The 20,280-nt window shown below is 40.7% G+C and overlaps 1 protein-coding gene across 1 annotated transcript in view; it reads left to right on the top strand.

Annotated features, from left to right (window-relative positions):
* The window catches only part of fat4 (FAT atypical cadherin 4), a 359,910-nt gene that overhangs the window by 280,585 nt on the left and 59,045 nt on the right, over positions 1–20,280 (top strand). The window contains exons 8-9 of the mRNA XM_048532919.2: positions 8,828–9,008; positions 14,911–15,161. Of these exons, the coding sequence (XP_048388876.2) occupies positions 8,828–9,008; positions 14,911–15,161 (432 nt within the window). The remainder of the gene's footprint in view (positions 1–8,827; positions 9,009–14,910; positions 15,162–20,280) is intronic.

The raw sequence follows: 20,280 nt of genomic DNA, 5'->3' as shown, positions 1-20,280 counted from the left end.
TTAAGTCAGAAGAGATAATCTTCTGTCAAAAGGCTCAGCTCAGTATGTCAAGAGCAGCCTCTGATATCTGTCTGTGATCTTGGGCCTGGCCATTTGGCGAGTCAGGTTGGTCAGGATTAGGTTCCTTTCCTTGCAGGAGGTGAGGATCCAACGGCCAGATACACCACCGATCATCTTATACACTCATACATTTTTACAGTATTTTTACAAATACCTGTAACAATGAATTACGATTATTATCATCATCTTGGCACTTCCTGCTCTCCTGTTGGCTATTTTCTCCTGGATTGAGAGAAAGAGAGAAATTGAATGAGATGGGGAGGGGTAGCACAGCTATTAGTGCTAGTGCAAGAGTAGTAAAGGCGGTGAGGTGTCTCGAGTGAGTGAGAAGGTACCAGGTGGGGTTAGTTGTTTAAGGGAATTGAGTGGCTAAGAATGAGTGACGGAGGATTTTGCATGGATTAGTGAAAGTGTAAGAGCATAACCTTTTTGGGATGTTGATGCAGTAGCAGAGGTAGAGTGAACGTGAGGTAACAGAGACAATATTGTGGTACTTACCTTGACAGACAGAGAAAACTGTTGGGTGTTCCTGCAGGTATGAGAGCGCAATGACTCAAGTGGCACCCTTGGACCAGGCTGGCATAGTCTGATGACATAACCTTCTCTAGCAGCCTTGTGTGGAGAACATTTCTCTTCTGTACCAACCATTCTCAAGAACTCTATCTACAAAACTGGTCACCAATTTCCCCTTATCTGCTATGTTGTGGTCAAATATCATAAACCATGCAGGCCAATTAGACATGATTGTCCTGGACAGGGTGCACAAAGACCTGCTTAAGGTGGCATTGATGTGAGGGATCCCAGGATATCCCAGCAGTAATGAATACTTCTAACTATGGCAAGTGATAGACTTGACTAGCATTGGATGAGATGGGTGCCACATATGAGCATGTTAGGTAGTTAATGAAGTGTGTTCAGGATGCTAGCCTGAGAAAATCCACTAGACCTCACCAAGAAAAACCTTCTATATTTTGGAATTGAAGCTGTCTTAGATTAACTCCTTCATGATCACAGTAGTAATGATGTGCAGTCATGACCTTGCCCCCACCTCAGGATCAGTTGGTCTTGAAACCATTCAATTTCACCAGGCAGCAATTTGAGCCTTCAAACAAAAGCTCACCAGAAGGTTTAAAAAATTACAACTTTACTTAGTCATTTTAAAGGTAACTTGTCCAGCTATGTCTGATGCTTAGAGGCCCATAGGTCCTTCCTGTTTGCTGAAGCTGTCATTGTTCTGTGTTTCTGGAGTGAAAGCTATAGAATAGTTAGGCATCATGTTTTAGGACAGAGGAGGAAGAAACCAGACATCGTTCATAATCACTCCAACACGTGAAGGTACCCATTCAATATTCTGTTTACAATCTGAGAGAAAGAACAGAGTTATTTCCAAACACATCTGTTATAAATATTGTTCAAAGTTAATTGGAACCATATACCAATGGTTCTAACTAAACTTTTAAGTAGTCCCAATAACGTAGCACATTAGAAAAAAAACTTAATCTAAACATTGTGTTTTTACATTCTTCATACCAAAATCACTTATGCTGTGTGAAATGTATGCTTTTTAAGGGACTGCCTACACCCTGACAAGTTGACAATTCTCATGTGAACAAAATGTTAAGTCAGCAAAAGTTTGCTTTTGATAATGTGAGGCATTATCTCCCAGAGAGATTGATTAGCTCTGGAATGCCAAAATTAATCCGTATAGTGAAAGTGCTGCCAGCACTTGTGTGTGGTGTGTCACTTTTATGGCGCTGTATAATGCTGTTGTTTAAAATAAACCCATCAACTCCTGAATGCTCAACTCCATCTTTTTTCCAAAACATGGGAACACAATGAAATACTTAAATAAGATGCATACGATTAATCTTAGCTATTAGATGTTTGTGGGAACTTAATTTTTAAAAGAAATCTATACCAAGAGTAAGGTCACATTTACATAGTCATCATTGTGGTGTATTGATTCATTACCGAATGTAATTTTAACGTTTTTGTTGGCCTGTTTCATTTGACCCTGTGAAGCCTGTCCCTCTGTGCATTTGCACACATTTGTTATTGTACCTGTAATTGAATCCAATGACAGCTATAATCACTCTCCAATGTATATGAGATTTGGTGCTATGCTGGATAAATGCAAATATGCAGTCCGATTGGAATTTCTGTTGATACTAATTTGAGAAACATTGAAATTATAAGTTATTATGACACAATGGCTCTGCCACAGGGACTGGTCAATTATAACAATTTATTTAGTTCACAGATTGGAGTAATTTGACACCATCATATTGAAATTAATAATGAACCAATTATGACATGTTGCTGGCTTAGAAAACACAAAAGCATAAATAATATAATTATAATTTGGTGATGGATCAAACTCTTTTCATTTTTAACATTTCTTCCCATAGATAATCTGCTGGAACAAGTTCTATCAGATATATTCAAAAAGAAACCTGATCAGTCAACCTAACGTGATTGGCAGGATAACCTTTAATGATATTAATGTGAGACAAAATTGATTGACACTTAGAAAATATGGAGTAATAAATGAAAAGCAGCACAGATTTGTTAAAAGCAAGTAATGATTGATCTACTTGATTGAGTTCTTTGAACTAATGAAGTGGATTGATGAAAATGTCATGATTTATATTGCACATGAGATTCAATAGTAACAGATTCAAAAGGCACTTCTAAAAAATAGATAAATAGAAAAGTTTCAGAGCAATGAGGAAAGAGTATGGGATTAGGATGAACTAGATCATTCTTCAAAGAATAATTTCCTATAGTACTTAACTGATAATGCCTCAATTAATCCTTAATGGGTAAACTCTTACCTGGATATGTTTTCACAGGCCTAGTCAGAATACTGCAAATCAAAGCCAAACTGACTTGAAAATCCTAAACCTAACTTGATCCTTGAACCTCAACAGCATTTTCAGGGTGAGCTGCTAACACCAGCCGTACCTGACAGGCAGCTCAGTTCAACAACATACTCTCTGCAGCTGAGCCAATTATGCCATTTTGTCTTCAAATATGAACGTTCTCAATTTAGGAACAACCAAAATTCTACCAAAACTTTGTTCAAATGTTCATTTATCCAACATAGCACCAAACATCTGCTGCATCCCTCAACTATGTTTCAGAATGGGGGCTGTGAGGGGTTTGGGTAATTGCAAAGTCTGTGGAGTCACGCGGGTCCCTTGCACCTCTGGAAAATTTTTCTTTAATTTCAGCTACTTGTCAGTATGATCAGTGAGACTGACAGATTTCTTGTTGGGGTTGTTTGAAATATGTAAAGTCACTAATTTACATACTTAAGGAGTCTTGAGGCATCTAATTGGAAGGCAGAAAAAATGAGGCCTGGGTTTAGCACTGGGACTAATGCCTGCATAGAGCGTAGGCAGGCAGCGGGCAGTCAATTACTATGTGCTGTGCCTAATTTAAATCTGAAAAACTAATGCAATGAGTTTGCATTTTTCTCATCATCTTGAATATTATACCATGTGGAATCTTTATTCATAATTTTAAGAATTACAGATGTCTATATTGAGCCCCCAAAAAATGCCTTAATATAGAATCACCTCCATTGATCAATCACATAGATAACTATACTCTAATGTAACTAAGTTTTCTTAGGCATGTAGCACAAAATCATAGGATTACCAACCTTTTCATTTGCCCAGCACTCTGAACAGAGTAGAAAATTAAATCCCCAGCCACTGCTACTGGGAACCCGTGTGCACAATAAAACTGTAACTTTTAAAAATCGCTTCGCAGCTGTGTCTCTCTTTCTCTTGACCACCACATCCAAACTCTAACAATCTCAATTCATTTAAGTCTTATCATATTTAAGTGATTTTCATGTTACATATTTCCAATTAAGCTGATGTGCTTTACCTATGGGTCCTGCATCACAGAATTCTCACAATACTGTGAGTGGTGAGCGAGTCCAAGACTCAGCTGGACTTTTACCCACTGAGTATCAGGATCACTTAGTTCATTCTGCACTAAGTGAGCAAAAAAGAGAGAATGGTAGCTGAGTTTTCCCAGATCTGCAGTTCTCTGGAAGACCTGCCTCACAGTAACCCTTTGATGATATCATTGACGTTAACAGACCATCCTGAGTTGAATTAGACCTCTTGTCATGTGCCTATACTTTACTTTCTACATTAGTAAAATAGTTGGGTACAAACATGCATTGGTAATGCATATAAGTGTGCAGTGGAGATTTTGGATCTCGATAGGATCTGTTTCAGTTATGATTTTCCCAAGTGTTGGATAATTTTTGCCAATAATCTGGATTCTTGCCTGAATAATAGTCAAGCAGGTTAAATAGGAGAGTTCTGCTGGTTTCAAGTTTCAGCAAAATACATCTTAAAGAAAGAGGAGAAAAAATAGACTTTGGTAACTGTAATGTAATGGAATGATTGCTAACAATATCATAATATTAGTTTTTTTCTGTGTTAATACTTTCAGAAACTTGACAGCAATGAGATGAGTTCAGTAATAGTTTGCATCAGTCTCTGTTCAGACATAAATATACCTGAATCTAATGGCAAATACAATGATGTCTGATAGACAGTTACAACTTTGAGAAACCTAAGTTTCGAATGGAAGTGAGGACGAACGGTCAGTCCTCAGTAAGGGGCTCACCTTTGTCCCCCTACAATCACACATCAACGAATACCAGTCATGATTGGACATAGAGCAGTTTTTCCGCCGTCTTCGCCTCCATGCCTACTTCTTCAACCGGGAGCCTAACCCTCCCTCCACTGACCCCTTCACCCGCTTCCAACACAAGTCCTCCTCCTGGACACCACCCCCAGGCCTCCTACCCTCCCTCGACCTCTTCATCTCCAACTGCCGTCGAGACAATAACCACCTCAACCTCTCCACCCCTCTCACCCACTCCAATCTCTCCCCTGCAGAACGGGCAGCCCTCCGCTCCCTCCGCTCCAACCCCAACCTCACCATCAAACCCGCAGACAAGGGTGGCGCAGTGGTAGTATGGCGCACTGACCTCTACATCGCCGAGGCCAGACGCCAACTCTCCGACACCACCTCCTACCGCCCCCTCAATCATGACCCCACAGCCGAGCACCAAACCATCATCTCCAACACCATTCATGACCTCATCACGTCAGGGGACCTCCCACCCACAGCCTCCAACCTCATTGTTCCCCAACCCCGCACGGCCCGTTTCTATCTCTTTCCCAAAATCCACAAACCTGCCTGCCCTGGTCGACCCATCGTCTCAGCCTGCTCCTGCCCCACCGAACTCATCTCCACCTATCTGTACTCCATTTTCTCCCCTTTGGTCCAGGAACTCCCTACCTATGCCCGCGACACCACCCACGCCCTCCACCTCCTCCAGGACTTCCAATTCCCTGGCCCCCAACACCTCATCTTCACCATGGACGTCCAGTACCTATACACCTGCATTCCGCATGCAGATGGCCTCAAGGCCCTCCGCTTCTTCCTGTCCCGCAGGCCCGACCAGTCCCCCTCCACCGACACCCTCATCCGCCTAGCCGAACTCGTCCTCACCCTCAACAACTTCACTTTTGACTTCTCCCACTTCCTACAGACTAAGGGGGTGGCCATGGGCACCCGCATGGGCCCCAGCTATGCTTGCCTCTTTGTAGGTTACATGGAACAGTCCCTCTTCCGCACCTACACAGGCCCCAAGCCCCACATCTTCCTCCGGTACATTGATGACTGTATCGGCGCCGCCTCTTGCTCCCCAGAGGAGCTCGAACAGTTCATCCACTTCACCAACACCTTCCACCCCAACCTTCAGTTCACCTGGGCCATCTCCAACACATCCCTCACCTTCCTGGACCTCTCAGTCTCCATCTCAGGCAACCAGCTTGTAACTGATGTCCATTTCAAGCCCACCGACTCCCACAGCTACCTAGAATACACCTCCTCCCACCCACCCTCCTGCATAAATTCCATCCCCTATTCCCAATTCCTCCGCCTCTGCCACATCTGCTCCCACGATAAGACATTCCACTCCCGCACATCCCAGATGTCCAAGTTCTTCAAGGACCGCAACTTTCCCCCCACAGTGATTGAGAATGCCCTTGACCACGTCTCCCGTATTTCCCGCAACACATCCCTCACACCCCGCCCCCGCCACAACCGCCCAAAGAGGATCCCCCTCGTTCTCACACACCACCCCACCAACCTCCGGATACAACACATCATCCTCCGACACTTCCGCCATCTACAATCCGACCCCACCACCCAAGACATTTTTCCATCCCCACCCCTGTCTGCTTTCCGGAGAGACCACTCTCTCCGTGACTCCCTTGTTCGCTCCACACTGCCCTCCAACCCCACCACACCCGGCACCTTCCCCTGCAACCGCAGGAAATGCTACACTTGTCCCCACACCTCCTCCCTCACCCCTATCCCAGGCCCCAAGATGACATTCCACATTAAGCAGAGGTTCACCTGCACATCTGCCAATGTGGTATACTGCATCCACTGTACCCGGTGTGGCTTCCTCTACCTTGGGGAAACCAAGCGGAGGCTTGTGGACCGCATTGCAGAACACCTCCGCTCAGTTCGCAACAAACAACTGCACCTCCCAGTCGCAAACCATTTCCACTCCCCCTCCCATTCTTTCGATGACATGTCCATCATGGGCCTCCTGCAGTGCCACAATGATGCCACCCGAAGGTTGCAGGAACAGCAACTCATATTCCGCCTGGGAACCCTGCAGCCTAATGGTATCAATATTGACTTCACCAGTGTCAAAATCTCCCCTTCCCCCACCGCATCCCTAAACCAGCCCAGTTCGTCCCCTCCCCCCACTGCACCACACAACCAGCCCAGCTCTTCCCCTCCACCCACTGCATCCCAAAACCAGTCCAACCTGTCTCTGCCTCCCTAACCTGTTCTTCCTCTCACCCATCCCTTCATCCCACCCCAAGCCGCACCCCCATCTACCTACTAACCTCATCCCACCTCCTTGACCTGTCCGTCTTCCCTGGACTGACCTATCCCCTCCCTACCTCCCCACCTATACTCTCTCCACCTATCTTCTTTTCTCTCCATCTTTGGTCCGCCTCCCCCTCTCTCCCTATTTATTCCAGAACCCTCACCCTATCCCCCTCTCTGATGAAGGGTCTAGGCCTGAAACGTCAGCTTTTGTGCTCCTGAGATGCTGCTTGGCCTGCTGTGTTCATCCAGCCTCACATTTTATTATTTAGAATGGAAGTGTAGCTTTGAACAGCGGAATGGTCATTCCTACGAATTAAGTTGCAGTAGTTTTGTTTTTGGCTTACTGCCCAAGTTATCAGGGCTCAGAGTGTTTGAGACTGTCACCAGATGCAGTGAAGAAAAGACAGTGTCCATTCCTTTGGGTGAACATGCTCTTGTAATAATGTCCAATCTAAATGGAAGACAGACTTCTCCTTTCTCCAGAGTTCTGGAAGAAAAGTAAACTAAGTGTGCACTCATTTAGTCAACCTGATGACATTGGTGTAGATTTTCTGTTTGGCAGAGGTAGTTCAGTAAATTTAATGTATTTTGAGCAGATTTATTGCCAGATTGATTTTTCCAGTTACTGTGATCAGTGGTAACAGTTACCACAGAGTAATTAAAATCTAATTAAAGCAATAATTTTATGGAACAAAATGTACCCAATTCCCATTTCCTAACTCAAATTTCAATGTTAAGCAACCAATTCAGATTTGTCATTAATCCTGCTAGAGAGTTATAGAAATTACATATTTCAATATGCCAATTATGCAATAAATCAACACTTACCTCTGAATAGCCACTTAACAGCCACAAAGTGCAATTCCCAGGTCATTGTTGTCTATCTCTATTTTAATACTTTCACTTTTGTAATAGTTAACAGGTGAGTAATTGTTTCATGTGCAGCTGTTCATAGCAAGATCCAAAGTGTTTTTGTGGTAATATAGTTGTTTGCTTTCCATTTTATTTACTAATATTAATGAAAATATCAGCATGGATGGAAAATGGCAAAACTTTATATGCTCAAATTTTATCTGGAGCATTAGCAGTTTAAAAACTAGCATTATATAGTGTGATATGTCATACACAAACATTCTCAGTTAAAATTCTGAGAGCTTCATTGATGGCTGTAGAGTTGTGTCATATCACAAATAATATGCTGGAAATAGATATAAAAGATTGGCAAAGTAACAGATTTCTTTTTAAGGGAAACAATGTAGTAGTGTTATTATTAAACCAGAGATGAATTGTTCTGATGCTGATCCATCTGAACACAAGGAAAACATTCAGTGTTGAACAAAAATGCACTTGCTAATAATTAGAAGGAAAGCAATTTGCTTCTGTAGCTGTCATTAAAAATATTTCAGAACTGAACCAGTGCCTTTTCAACAACTGGGAAATATCTAAAGCGTGAGAAGACTGTTGAGTTTTCAGTTCATTTTGTAGATATTGTCTGTAGCTCTTAACACTTGTAAAAGTCCTATCAGTTGACTTCAGTGATTTGTCCAATGATAATTTCATGCAGTTTTATTTGAGTTTAGTAACTATGTTTTAAGTAAAAGCTGTACCTTTGATCAGCTTCCTCAGTCTATACTATGTTGAAATTGCATACAACATTCAAAAATGAGCTTTTATTGCTATTACTTTCTTTACAAGTGATAGAAGCATCTCTATAAAATGAAATAAACTAATTGCAAATATCTGATTTGTTGTGTTAACATCTCTTGCTCTCTCTTTTTCTTTCCCCCGCTTTCTACTGTTCTCATTCTCCTTACAGGATCTCCAGTTCTTACTGGCACAGGCACTATCATCTTGATTGTTGATGATATCAATGACAATATTCCAGCGTTTGCTTTCAAAACTTACCATGCCATAATCGCTGAAGATGTTCCAACAGGGACTGATGCCTTACTTGTAAACGCCACTGATGTTGATGAAGGTTCAAATGCAGTTATTAGGTAATGGCATTTTGTATGATGCATGTTTCTCTCACTGTTGTGGCTCAGCATGTTCAACAGTAACTGTGATATTCTCAAATATAACTCATTGGTCAGAACCTGGACTGAACCACCCTGTTTTTCAAGCACTAAACTTGTGCACTTTGAGAGTTGACAAACACACGACCACCTTCTCCAGGGCCCTTAGTGCTGGTTTAGCCAATAATCCATGAATGAATTTTCATAATAGTTTGTGCAGGAGGTGCACATACTGCATATTACGGGCATGAGGAGGACATGCATTTTTCAACACAATCAAGTTCTGAGCCATTATGTTTTAACTACTCATTAATACCAAGTCAAAGTAAAACGTTTTGTCCATGATAAACATCTTGATATAAAACATATTCTTTATGGTTTCAAGTGATGACATCATGTGGAGCATCTACTGTGACATCTTTACTATGGCATGGCATTCATTCATACAATGAATGAATTCCCAAGGCTAGACAAAAATCCCGCCATAAAACTCTAATTCCCAATTCAGGCAAACAAAAATAATGATGAAACTAAGTGGTGATGACATATTGTTCACAACACCACTCAGCAAGCAGTTAGTATAGTTTTACAGAAGGTAGAATTCTTTAAGCTTCTTTATGCTGCTCAGGGTAACTTCATAAATTAGTCTGTTCAGTTACGTTTTCTTGCCTCTGTAAATAATGTTCCATGCTGGAGATTCACAAAGTAGGTAGTGAAAGCAGGGTTCACTTACACCCTTTTTTGTACAATTTCCAGTATCTCCCTTTGATACAGTGTAATGTTTTCCTTTGAAGCAATCAGTTTGGCTGGGTGAAAAAATTTATTAAAGTAATAATTTGGAAGATTTTGAACCATGTGACTATGCAATATACAAGTGGAATCAAATAAGCCGTATTTTCATTGATGATTAAGAATTATTTTGTGTTCTCTTTTCTTCTGTTATTTATTGTATATTAACATCTCTGTGAGGCATGAGAAGGGCATTCTGGTAGTTGCAAAATTCTGTATCGAAATACACTGAAACTTTCTTTTGCATTGTGCGGGTGTGGGTGTATTTAAATATATTATAATGGTTCAAGAAGACAGTTCACCAGTACCTTGTCAAGAATATTGAGTCTTAGCCAGCAAAGGCTACATCCCATGAATGAAAAATTGTCATCTGCAATACCTGTTTTGTCTATAGACAGCAATGACCTGTTTCACAGATAAAAGTGCTATTGTGACATTGGGTGGATTTACAGTTGTCTGTTGACACTATAGTGCTGTATGGGATTGACTCCAAACAGGTCTAGCAGTCAAGACTAGCTATCCATATTGGTCAGCAGCAAAGGAGTTGTATTGAATGGCAATCTGTAATCTCATTGCCCAACATTTCCCTCACTTATCTGTAACCACTAAACTAGGCACTCAAGAATGCAGTGGTAAGAGGCACTCCGAAAAATCAGAAGTCAGCCTGCTGATGCTTCACTGCAAGCCAAACACTCTAAGCATCGTGCAATGGGACAGAGCTAAGCAATAAGACAAACAATGGATCAGATCTAAGCTCTGTCCTTCTGAAGGTTTATAATCTCATGAAGCTCATAGATAAGTTGAATAGCAAGGGTCTTTTCCAAAGGGTTGGGAGGGTTGAAAACTAGATGACTTATTTTTAAGGTAAGAGAAGAAAAATTTATAAATGACCAGAGGGGCAATTTTTTTTTCACTCAGAATGTGGTTCATACATGGAATGAACGGCCAGAGGAAGTGGTAGGTACAGTTGCAATATTTAAAAGACATTTGGACAGGTATCTAAATAGGAAAGGTTTAGAGAGATAATAAGGTGTGGAGCTGGATGAACACTGCAGGCCACGCAGCATCGGAGGAGCAGGAAGGCTGACGTTTCAGACCTAGACCCTTTTTCAGAAATGGGGGAGGGGAAGGGGGTTCTGAAATAAATAGGGAGAGAGGGGGAGGTGGATAGAAGATGGATAGAGGAGAAGATAGGTGGAGAGGAGATAGATCGGTCAAAGAGGTGGGGATGGGGCCTGTAGAGGTGAGTGTAGGTGGGGAGGTAGGGAGGAGATAGGTCAGTCCAGGCACCACTCTCTCCGTGACACTCTTGTCTGCTCCACACTCCCCTCCAGCCCCACCACACTCGACACTTTTCCCAGCAAACACAGGAAGTGCTACACCTACTCCTTCGCCTCCCCTCTCACCCCTATCCCGGGCCCCAAGAAGACTTTCCACATCAGGCAGATGTTTACCTGCACATCTGCTAATGTGGTATACTGCATCCGGTGTTCCTGTTGTGGCCTCACATACATCAGGGAAACCAAGTGGAGGCTTGGAAACTGCTTTGCAGAACACCTACGCTCAGTTCGCACGAAACAACTGCACCTCCCAGTTGCGAACCACTTCAACTCCCCCTCCCATTCCACAGACGACATGTCCATCCTGGGCCTCCTGCAGTGCCACAGCGATGCTACCTGAAGGTTGCAGGAACAACAACTGTTTTTCTGCTCGGGAACCCTGCAGCCCAATGGTGTCAATGTGGACTTCACAAGCTTCAAAATGCCCCCTCCCCCTACCGCATCCCAAAACCAACCCAGCTCGTCCCCGCCTCCCTAAACTGTCCTTCCTCCCACCTATCCCATCCTCCCACCTCAACTTCACAAGCTTCAAAATTTCCCTCCCCCACCGCATCCCAAAACCAGCCCAGCTCGTCCCCATCTCCCTAACCTGTTCTTCCTCCTACCTATCACCTCCCCTCCCACTTCAAGGCCTACCCCCATCTCCTATCTACTAACTTCATCCCGCCCCCTTGACCCACCCATCCTCCCTGGACTGACCTATCTCCTCTCTACCTCCCCACCTACACTCACTTTACTGGTTCCATCCCCACCTCTTTGACCGGTCTATCTCCTCTCCACCTATCTTCCCCTCTATCCACCTTCTATCTGCCTTCGCCTCTCTCCCTACTTATTTTAGAACCCCCTTCCCCTCCCCCGTTTTTGAAGAAAGATTGAGGCCCAAAACGTCAGCTTTCCTGCTCCTGTTATGCTGCTTGGCCTGCTGTGTTCATCTAGCTCTACACCTTGTTATCTTGGATTCTCCAGCATCTGCAGTTCCCACTACCTCTGAAACAAGGTTTAGAGAGATATGGGACAAATGCAAGCAAGTGGAATTAATTTAGTTTTGCAAGCTTGGTTGGCATGGACTAGTTGGACCGAATGTGTTGTATTACTCTGTGACTTAATGGCTCTGTGACACATGACAAATCCCATCTTGAATAGTGGTGGTCAGTTAAACAATGAACAGGAGAATGCTTCATAAATACCCACCTCTTCAATGATGGAGAATCCCAGCACATCAGTACAAAAGAAAAGGCTGAAGCATTTGCAAGCATCTTCAGCCAGAAGTCCTGAGTGAGTGATGCATTTCAGCCTCACACATCCCCAACATCTCAAATACCAATTGCCAGCTAATACGATTGACTTGTATCAAGAAATATTGAAGTTCTGGATTCTGAAGAGGTTATGAACCCTGATAAATATTTTAGCAATGGTACTGAAGACTTCTGTTCCAGATTTAATTGCCGCTTTGGGTCAAGCTGTCCCAATACAGCCACAGCACTAATTTGATTAAATTAACCAGACGTATCTTCTCCATAAAAGGTAGGACAACTACAACCCAGCCAATCACCATCTTATCAGTCTGTTGTCAATCATTAGCCAGCTAAAGGAATGCCTCTTTGACAATGTTGTCAAGTGGCGCTTTGTCAATGTTAACCTGTTCACTGATACACAATTTGGGTTCCAGCAGTGCAACACCTGACTTCATCATAGCATTTGTCTGAACATGGGCAATGTAAATAAACTCAGGAAACAAATGGTGATGAGTACCCTAGATATCAAGGCAGTATTTGACCAGGATGATGTGGTGGCTTAGTGGTTAGCACTGCAGCTTCACAGCACCAGGGAGCGGGGTTCAATTCCACCCTCAGGTGACTGTCTGTGTGGAGATTGCACATTCTCCCCGTGTCTGTATGGAAGTCCTGTAGAAGTGCCATCAAGATTTTGTGACGAAGCAATGTTAAGAAGTCTGCTAGGACCTGCCCACACATTTGGGATGAACTACTACTTAGGTTCTTGTCTGAACATTGTTGTGTGGAAAACAATGCCATAATCACATTTCCATTACTTTCTGAGCATATTACCCATTTAGTACAGCATTTTAATTTGGTACTGTTGCAAGAGACAAGATGACTGACCCATACAGGCTCTACACAGAACACACTATATAGGCTGACATGCTAGTGTAGTGCTAAAGGAGTGCTGGACTGTTACACCTGCTGTCTTTCAGTTGGGACAAACATTCTGTACTCTGTCTCAGATGAAAGAAGATGATACTGTGGCAATATTTCAACAGAGAGCAGGGGAGTTTTCCCTAATGTCCTGATCAGTATTTACCCTTCAGCCAACATAAGTAACACAGATTATTTGCTCATTATCACATTCCTGTTTATGTATATGGGAACTTAGTTTACACAGTTGGCTGATACGTTTCTGACATTACATCACTTCAGAATTATTTTGCTGACTGTGAAATACCTTCGCATGTTCTCAGGTCATGTAAGATGCTACATAAATGCAGTCTTTCCTTTGTTTTGATGGCACAGAGATTAATTCAACATAATCTACCCCTGTTGAATTCATACTTTTATTCATATGTGGAATTATTCAAATATAAAACTGTGATGGAAGACACGTGCAGTATTATTAAAAGTTTAAAGTTTCCCGATGTGGAAACACAAGTGACCAATATTTTAAAAGTAAATTTAATTAATTCAGAATTGAAGGAAGCACAAAACTAAAATAAATAAATAATACCTAATTGAGTTTAATTCCACTGACTATGAAACATTGAATAGATTTCAAATCCTACTTGAAGAAATTAATCCAGTGAAATCTTTATAATTCTAAATTCTTTAAAATTCCTGAAGTTCATTAAAATTTCTGTTTTATTTCACTTTGCTATGTCTTTAACTAACAGCTAAGTAAAACACACACCTTGGTTCTCAATCAAAACACTTATAGTTGATTGCAGCATTTGACCTTGATGCAAAGGAATCTAACGTTAGCCGTTCTGTTTTCACATACTTACTAAGTTACTTGCCTTAAAGTGGTAAAGCATATGCACCCAAACTGTTCGGCTTTCTTAGGAAATTATGTGGAGACTTTTCATAGTCAATTAAAGACTCACTTGGCTCCAAGTCACAGCTTTGGAATCTATGTTGTTTATTATTTAACCTCTGGAGATTGATACATTATTAGATTTTGGTGTGGATGTGTGGAGAGTGGTTGAAGTCAGTGCAGGATTAACTAACTCTTCAATGAGGTTTGTAAACAAGTTCTTCTGCTATAAATCTAAAAGTAAAAGTTGAGTATTATCCCTTGTATTCAATTGAACTGAATAGGCATGTGTTAGATGGTTACAGTAATTAGTTCAGATTCTGAAGAAATACAGTCCTGAGCTATACAGTGATGGAATTGTCTCCATTTGGTTTCTGGTGTCGGTTACATTAGTACATCTCGGACAACGGTTAGGATGTTTACAAATGGTCAGCATTAGAGAGAACGGAATATCAAGCCTGGTGCAGTGACCCTTAGTTTGAGAGTATTGTGTGAACAGTAGGAAAACACGAGTGGTACCCTGCCAATACTCGCATCTAGGCATTCTTGATGATCTGTCACTGAGTAGTTTCAAGAAGAACCTATACCTTTTACTTGTATTCTGAAACAGTTTTTCTTTTGACTTTGTTTACTTCACTTTACTGAAGCTGCTAAATGTAACTCAATCCCTAATGCACCCACTGATTTTTTTTTAATTATCTTCCTTCTAACAGCTACAGCCTGGTTGGTGGCAACTCCCAATTTTCCATTAATCCATCTACTGGACAAATTATCACAAGTGCTCTGCTGAACAGAGAAAGCAAAGAAACATACAGTCTTGTGGTGGTAGCTACCGATGGAGGCATACCTCAAGCCATGTCCAGTTCAGCCACTGTGTTTATTACAATTTCAGACATCAATGACAACCCTCCGAAATTTCGTCACTTCCCATATGTTACTCATATCCCATCACCAACAAATGCAGGTAAGAAGTTTGTCAAAAGCATTCCAAATGAAAAGGAAAATACTTTGGAAGTTGCCATATAGAAGGTCATGTCAAAGGGACAGGGGAAACAAAGGATGAAAGATTGTCCTAGCAAGAATTTGGGCAAGAGGAAATATAATCTGGGTAGCTGTGCACACCAGCACGCTAGTTATAGACAATGATGAGCAGACTACCCCAGAAATGGAAATGGATAAGTCAAAGAAAGCAAGCGAGAAGTCACAGATTGACAACATCAAAATAGTTTGTTAACATTTATCCAAATTAAGGAAAAATGAAACAAAATGTTCAAATTAACAAATATTACATATGAATGTAGAACAGATGACAAGAAAATCTTGTAGAAGGTTGGCTGTCCAATAAGTAATGAAAAGCAAATAAATACACAATAAGGATAAAGGAAATATAAATTGAGTGTAATGTTCAATTAATAGCTTTCAATAGAATTTTAATATACAAAGACATAGATACTGATTAAAACATATCCAATAACAGTCACAATGTACAATGTGTTGATGTATTAATGCATTCTAAAACATCACATCTCCTGCTGTCATGTCTGCAAATGCCTCATAGGCAAAGAATGGATGAAGTGAATAACAAAACAGGATGATTAAGTAATGCATGTTTAATGTGCACTATCCTTCTTCAGTAATTTGTACTTTTTATTAGAGATTAAAAGAGTTTAAATTGTTGGCTATCATCCAAATTAATTTACTGTGATGTATTGTTGATAGATAACTGTATATCAGTGGTATTACTGCAGAATTTCCTTCAGCTGAATGAAACTATTTTTAACTGTGAATCTGGCGTGTGTATTTCATTTCAGCCAGATCACTAAACTAAAAGTACAAATTTGGAGCAAGAAACAGCTCACACAAAGCTGTGAATAATATGTATTAAATCCTTATTATTCTGAATGGGAAACATAGAAATATTATGTCCTAACCTTTATTACTGCCTGAGAATATAATTTTGATTTTCAACTACTGATTTTTTATGGAAAGAACTTGTAATTATTTAACACACTTCATGACTTTAGAATTTTCAATAGTGTATCACGGTAAAATAAAAAGTACTCGAGAAATATGGGCACAATTGAAATACATCAAGGTCACAATTGCAATCATCAATCTTTTATTTAATGATGTTGGTTGAGGAATAGATGTTGTGACACTATGAAATAAAAAAACCCATCTTTTTGTTCTTGTGATATTATAGGATCTTATATATGCATCTGAGAAAGCAGAGATAAAATGAATTTAATGTCTCATCCAAAAGATTGCACTCACGCGCACAGTCTTCCACTGAAGTGTCATCCTAAGTTCCATATTTAAATCTGTGGTATGAAATTTTGTAGCAATAACATTCTAACTTATGATCAAGAATGTGACTACTGAACCAAGGCTAACACCTGGTTACGTTATATTTATTTAATCCTTCAATGTGGAAACCATCAGAAGTACAGAATATTGTGTACGTTAACATCCAACATAATAAACAGAATTTTAAGTGCAGAGTGAACTTTATCACATATAACTGAGACAGAATGTAGTGATTTCTACCAGCAGCAATCTCATTTCTTGGTTCTGCTGAACAAGAGGAGTGAATTTTACCGCTAGCATTCTCCTCCACCCTTTGGTGTGAATTTGTTCGGCGAACCCAGAATAACAAGCAGCAGGATAACAAAGTGTGGAGCTGGATGAACACAACAGGCCAAGCAGCATCTTAGGAGCACAAAAGCTTTTGTGCTCCTAAGATGCTGCTTGGCCTGCTGTGTTCATCCAGCTCCACACTTTGTTATCTCATATTCTCCAGCATCTGCAGTTTCCATTATCTCTAACAAGCAGTGGGACATTGGACATGATCTTCCTTGAGACCATCAGTTAAGAAGTAGGAGGGAACCAGTTGCCATGAGGCAAGCCAAATGTTTGCAAATGCATCAGTCTTCATGAAATGCCTAAAAGGGTATATCTGCTGTCTGTAGATAGATCCCCTTTGTAGCTTAATGCAGACAGACAAACATCGGCACCATGAGGCTGGGAACATTATAGGCTGTTCATCTTGCTTTCTGAGATATTATTGAATCCTCCACCACCTGGATGAAATAGTAACTCATACATCGATATCCCCAAGTATACAGTTTATTGTTTATTACAGTCACAGTTAATTATTTATCTGCAATGAGAACACAACAAACTCTCATGGTTTTCAGTGTGTGACATTCACTTCTCAATATTGCTTTCATTTATTTTAAATCACAAAACATTAGAATTAAAAAAAACTTGAAGTTATAGAAAATCAATATTGGTTATAATTTAGTTTGTATGTTGTGATGTAATATAAACCAGTTGACCTTTAATAATATGAAAATATAACCAATTTCATTAAATGCCTTTTAATAATTGCTCTTATTTATCTACAGTTTTCTAGCATATGCACATTTCCATCAATCCTATGACCACAGGAATGCATAGGACAAACAAAGACACTGATGATCCACCTGAACATAAGGGTATAGGAAAAGAGAGTAGACAATTCTATACCATTTGTCAACTCTGTTCCATCATTTAATATGATCGTGCCTGATCAGAAATCTTCAATACATTTTACCCACACTGCCCTCATTGGTAATTAAGAATCTACCAATCTCTACTTTAAGTGTATTCAAAGACTGAGCTTCCATTGCCTTCTGGCATAAAGAATTCCAAAGATTCACCACCCTGTGAGTATAAAAAATTCTCCTCATCTTGGTCCTAAATGGCATCCTTTTTGTTTTTGTGTTGCCTGGTCCTAGACTCCCCAACCAGGGGAAACATCTGCATTTACCCTGTTATTCCCTTAAGTATCTTGTAGGTTGAAATGAGATCGTCTCTCATGTTTCAAACTCTGTAGAATGCAGATTTAGTTTGCCAGTCTGTCTTCATAGGACAGTGCCTCTATCCGAGGAACAAGACTAATGAATTTTCACTGCACTCTTTCTGTGGCAATAATATATTTCCTGAGGTACAGAGACCAACATTGCACACACTAGTCCACGTGTGGTCTTACCAAACTTCTATGCAATTGAAGTAAGTCTTCACTACTCCTCTACTCAAATCCTCCTGCATTAATTAAAGGCAAATGTTCCATTAGCCTTACCAATTTTGGGGTGGCATGGTGGCTCGGTGGTTAGCACTGCTGCCTCACAGCACCAAGCAACTCAGTGTGGAGCTTACACATTCTCTCCATGCCTATGTGGGTTTCCCCCAGGTGCTCCAGTTTCCTCTCATAGTCCAAAGATGTGCAGGCTAGGTGGATTGGCTGTGGGAAATAATGCAGGGTCACGAGGATAGGTGGGTCTGGGTGGGATGCCATTTTGAGAGTTGGTGTGGACTCAATGGGATGAATAGCCTGCTTCCACACTTTAGGGATTCAAAGATTCTAAGGTACTCTGCACATCTCTTCCTCCATGCCAAAGTGGATAACATTTTTTCCACATATTCCATTTACTATATTCTCACCCACTCATTAAACCTATCCAAAACCCCCGAAAAAACTTTACAGCTTCCTCATAACAGATACTCCTGCTTAGGTGGTAATATATACAAGCTTGGAAATATTACACTGGCCCCCATGTCCAAATCAGTAATATATTTTGAACAGCTATGATCCACATATTGATCTTTGCAATACTCTACTAGTTACAGTCTATGAAGATAAGAATAACCCATTTAATCCTTAATGGTTTCTGTCTGTCAGGCAGTCCTTAAACCAAAACAGTACAATACCTCCGATTCGATGTGTTTTCATTTTGCTAACTGATCTTATCGAGAGTCTTCTGAAAATTTAAGTATACTACATCCATTGACTAAACAAAAAAACAAAGAACCACAGATGCTAGAAATCAGACTGTTGACCCAGATAACCATCTGAGGCCATGGCATATGGTGGAATTTGAATTCAATAAAACACCTGGAATTAAGAGTCAAATGATGCCTGTGAATCTGCTGCCAATTGTTGGGAAAAACCCATCTGATCCACTAATCTTCTTTAGGGAAGGAAACTGCCATCCTTACCTTGTCTGGCCTACATGGGACTCCAGATTCACAGCAATGTGGTTGACTCTGAACCACCCTCTGAGCAATTAGGGACGGGCACTAAATGCTGCCTAGCCAGTGACGCCCTCATCCCATTAATGAATAAAGAAACAAAATCAGAAATTGCTGGAAAAATATCAGCAAGTGTGGCAGCATCTGTGGAGAGAAAGCAGAGAAGGTTCTGAAGAAGGGTCACTGAGTCTGAAAGGTTAACTCTGCTTTCTCTCCACAGATGCTGCCACACCTGCTGAGTTTTTTCAGAAATTTTTGATTTTGTTACATCCATAGACTCCTCCTTGTAAAGTTTGTTAATAACATCCTCAAAAAATTCCAGAAGATTTGTCAAACATGATTTTCTATTTGCAAATCCATGTTGACTATGCCCAGTTAGGTCATTTTCATTTAGTGACCATTTATCACATTCTTTATCATGGACTATATTATTCCCCCTACTGCTGAAGGAAGGTTGATCAGTTCTGCTTCCCCGTTTTCTCTTATGCTACTTTCTTAAGTAGTGGGATGGTATTTGCTGGTTTCCAATCTGCAGGAACATTCCAAATTCCAATGTTCATCCACTGTTTATTCCAATGCAACTCCAGCGTTTGGCAAATATATCCCATAATACCAGTCATCAGCTTTCTCATGGACTGTTATTCAAAACATGCTAGCTAGCGAGGCTCGCTTTTTAATCAACTGTATGTTATGAGATATCAAATTGTAGCTAGCTAGCATGAAACTGCCTACACAAGAATCCATGAAAGGAGCTTAATTTTCCATTGCAGCCATGAACCCAGTATGCTATACACTTAATTCTCATGGCGAGTCTTAACATTTTTAAAGAATAGTATACTGTTTTGCCTTGTTAAACTATTTTTGATTGGCATTGTTATTTCCATCTTATGATTGTACAGATCACCAACATTTTGAGGTGAAGGTCAGAATCATTAAAGCAAAATTTTTATAATTCATCACTAGAATGTATCGTCTTAAATGTCCATTCAGACGAGATTCTAATTTCCATT

This window comes from Stegostoma tigrinum, chromosome 1 (genome assembly GCF_030684315.1).
Source record: "Stegostoma tigrinum isolate sSteTig4 chromosome 1, sSteTig4.hap1, whole genome shotgun sequence".
Classification (NCBI taxonomy): domain Eukaryota; kingdom Metazoa; phylum Chordata; class Chondrichthyes; order Orectolobiformes; family Stegostomatidae; genus Stegostoma; species Stegostoma tigrinum.
Note: the sequence above shows the minus strand (reverse complement) of the source record. Positions and strands in the feature narration are given on the sequence as shown.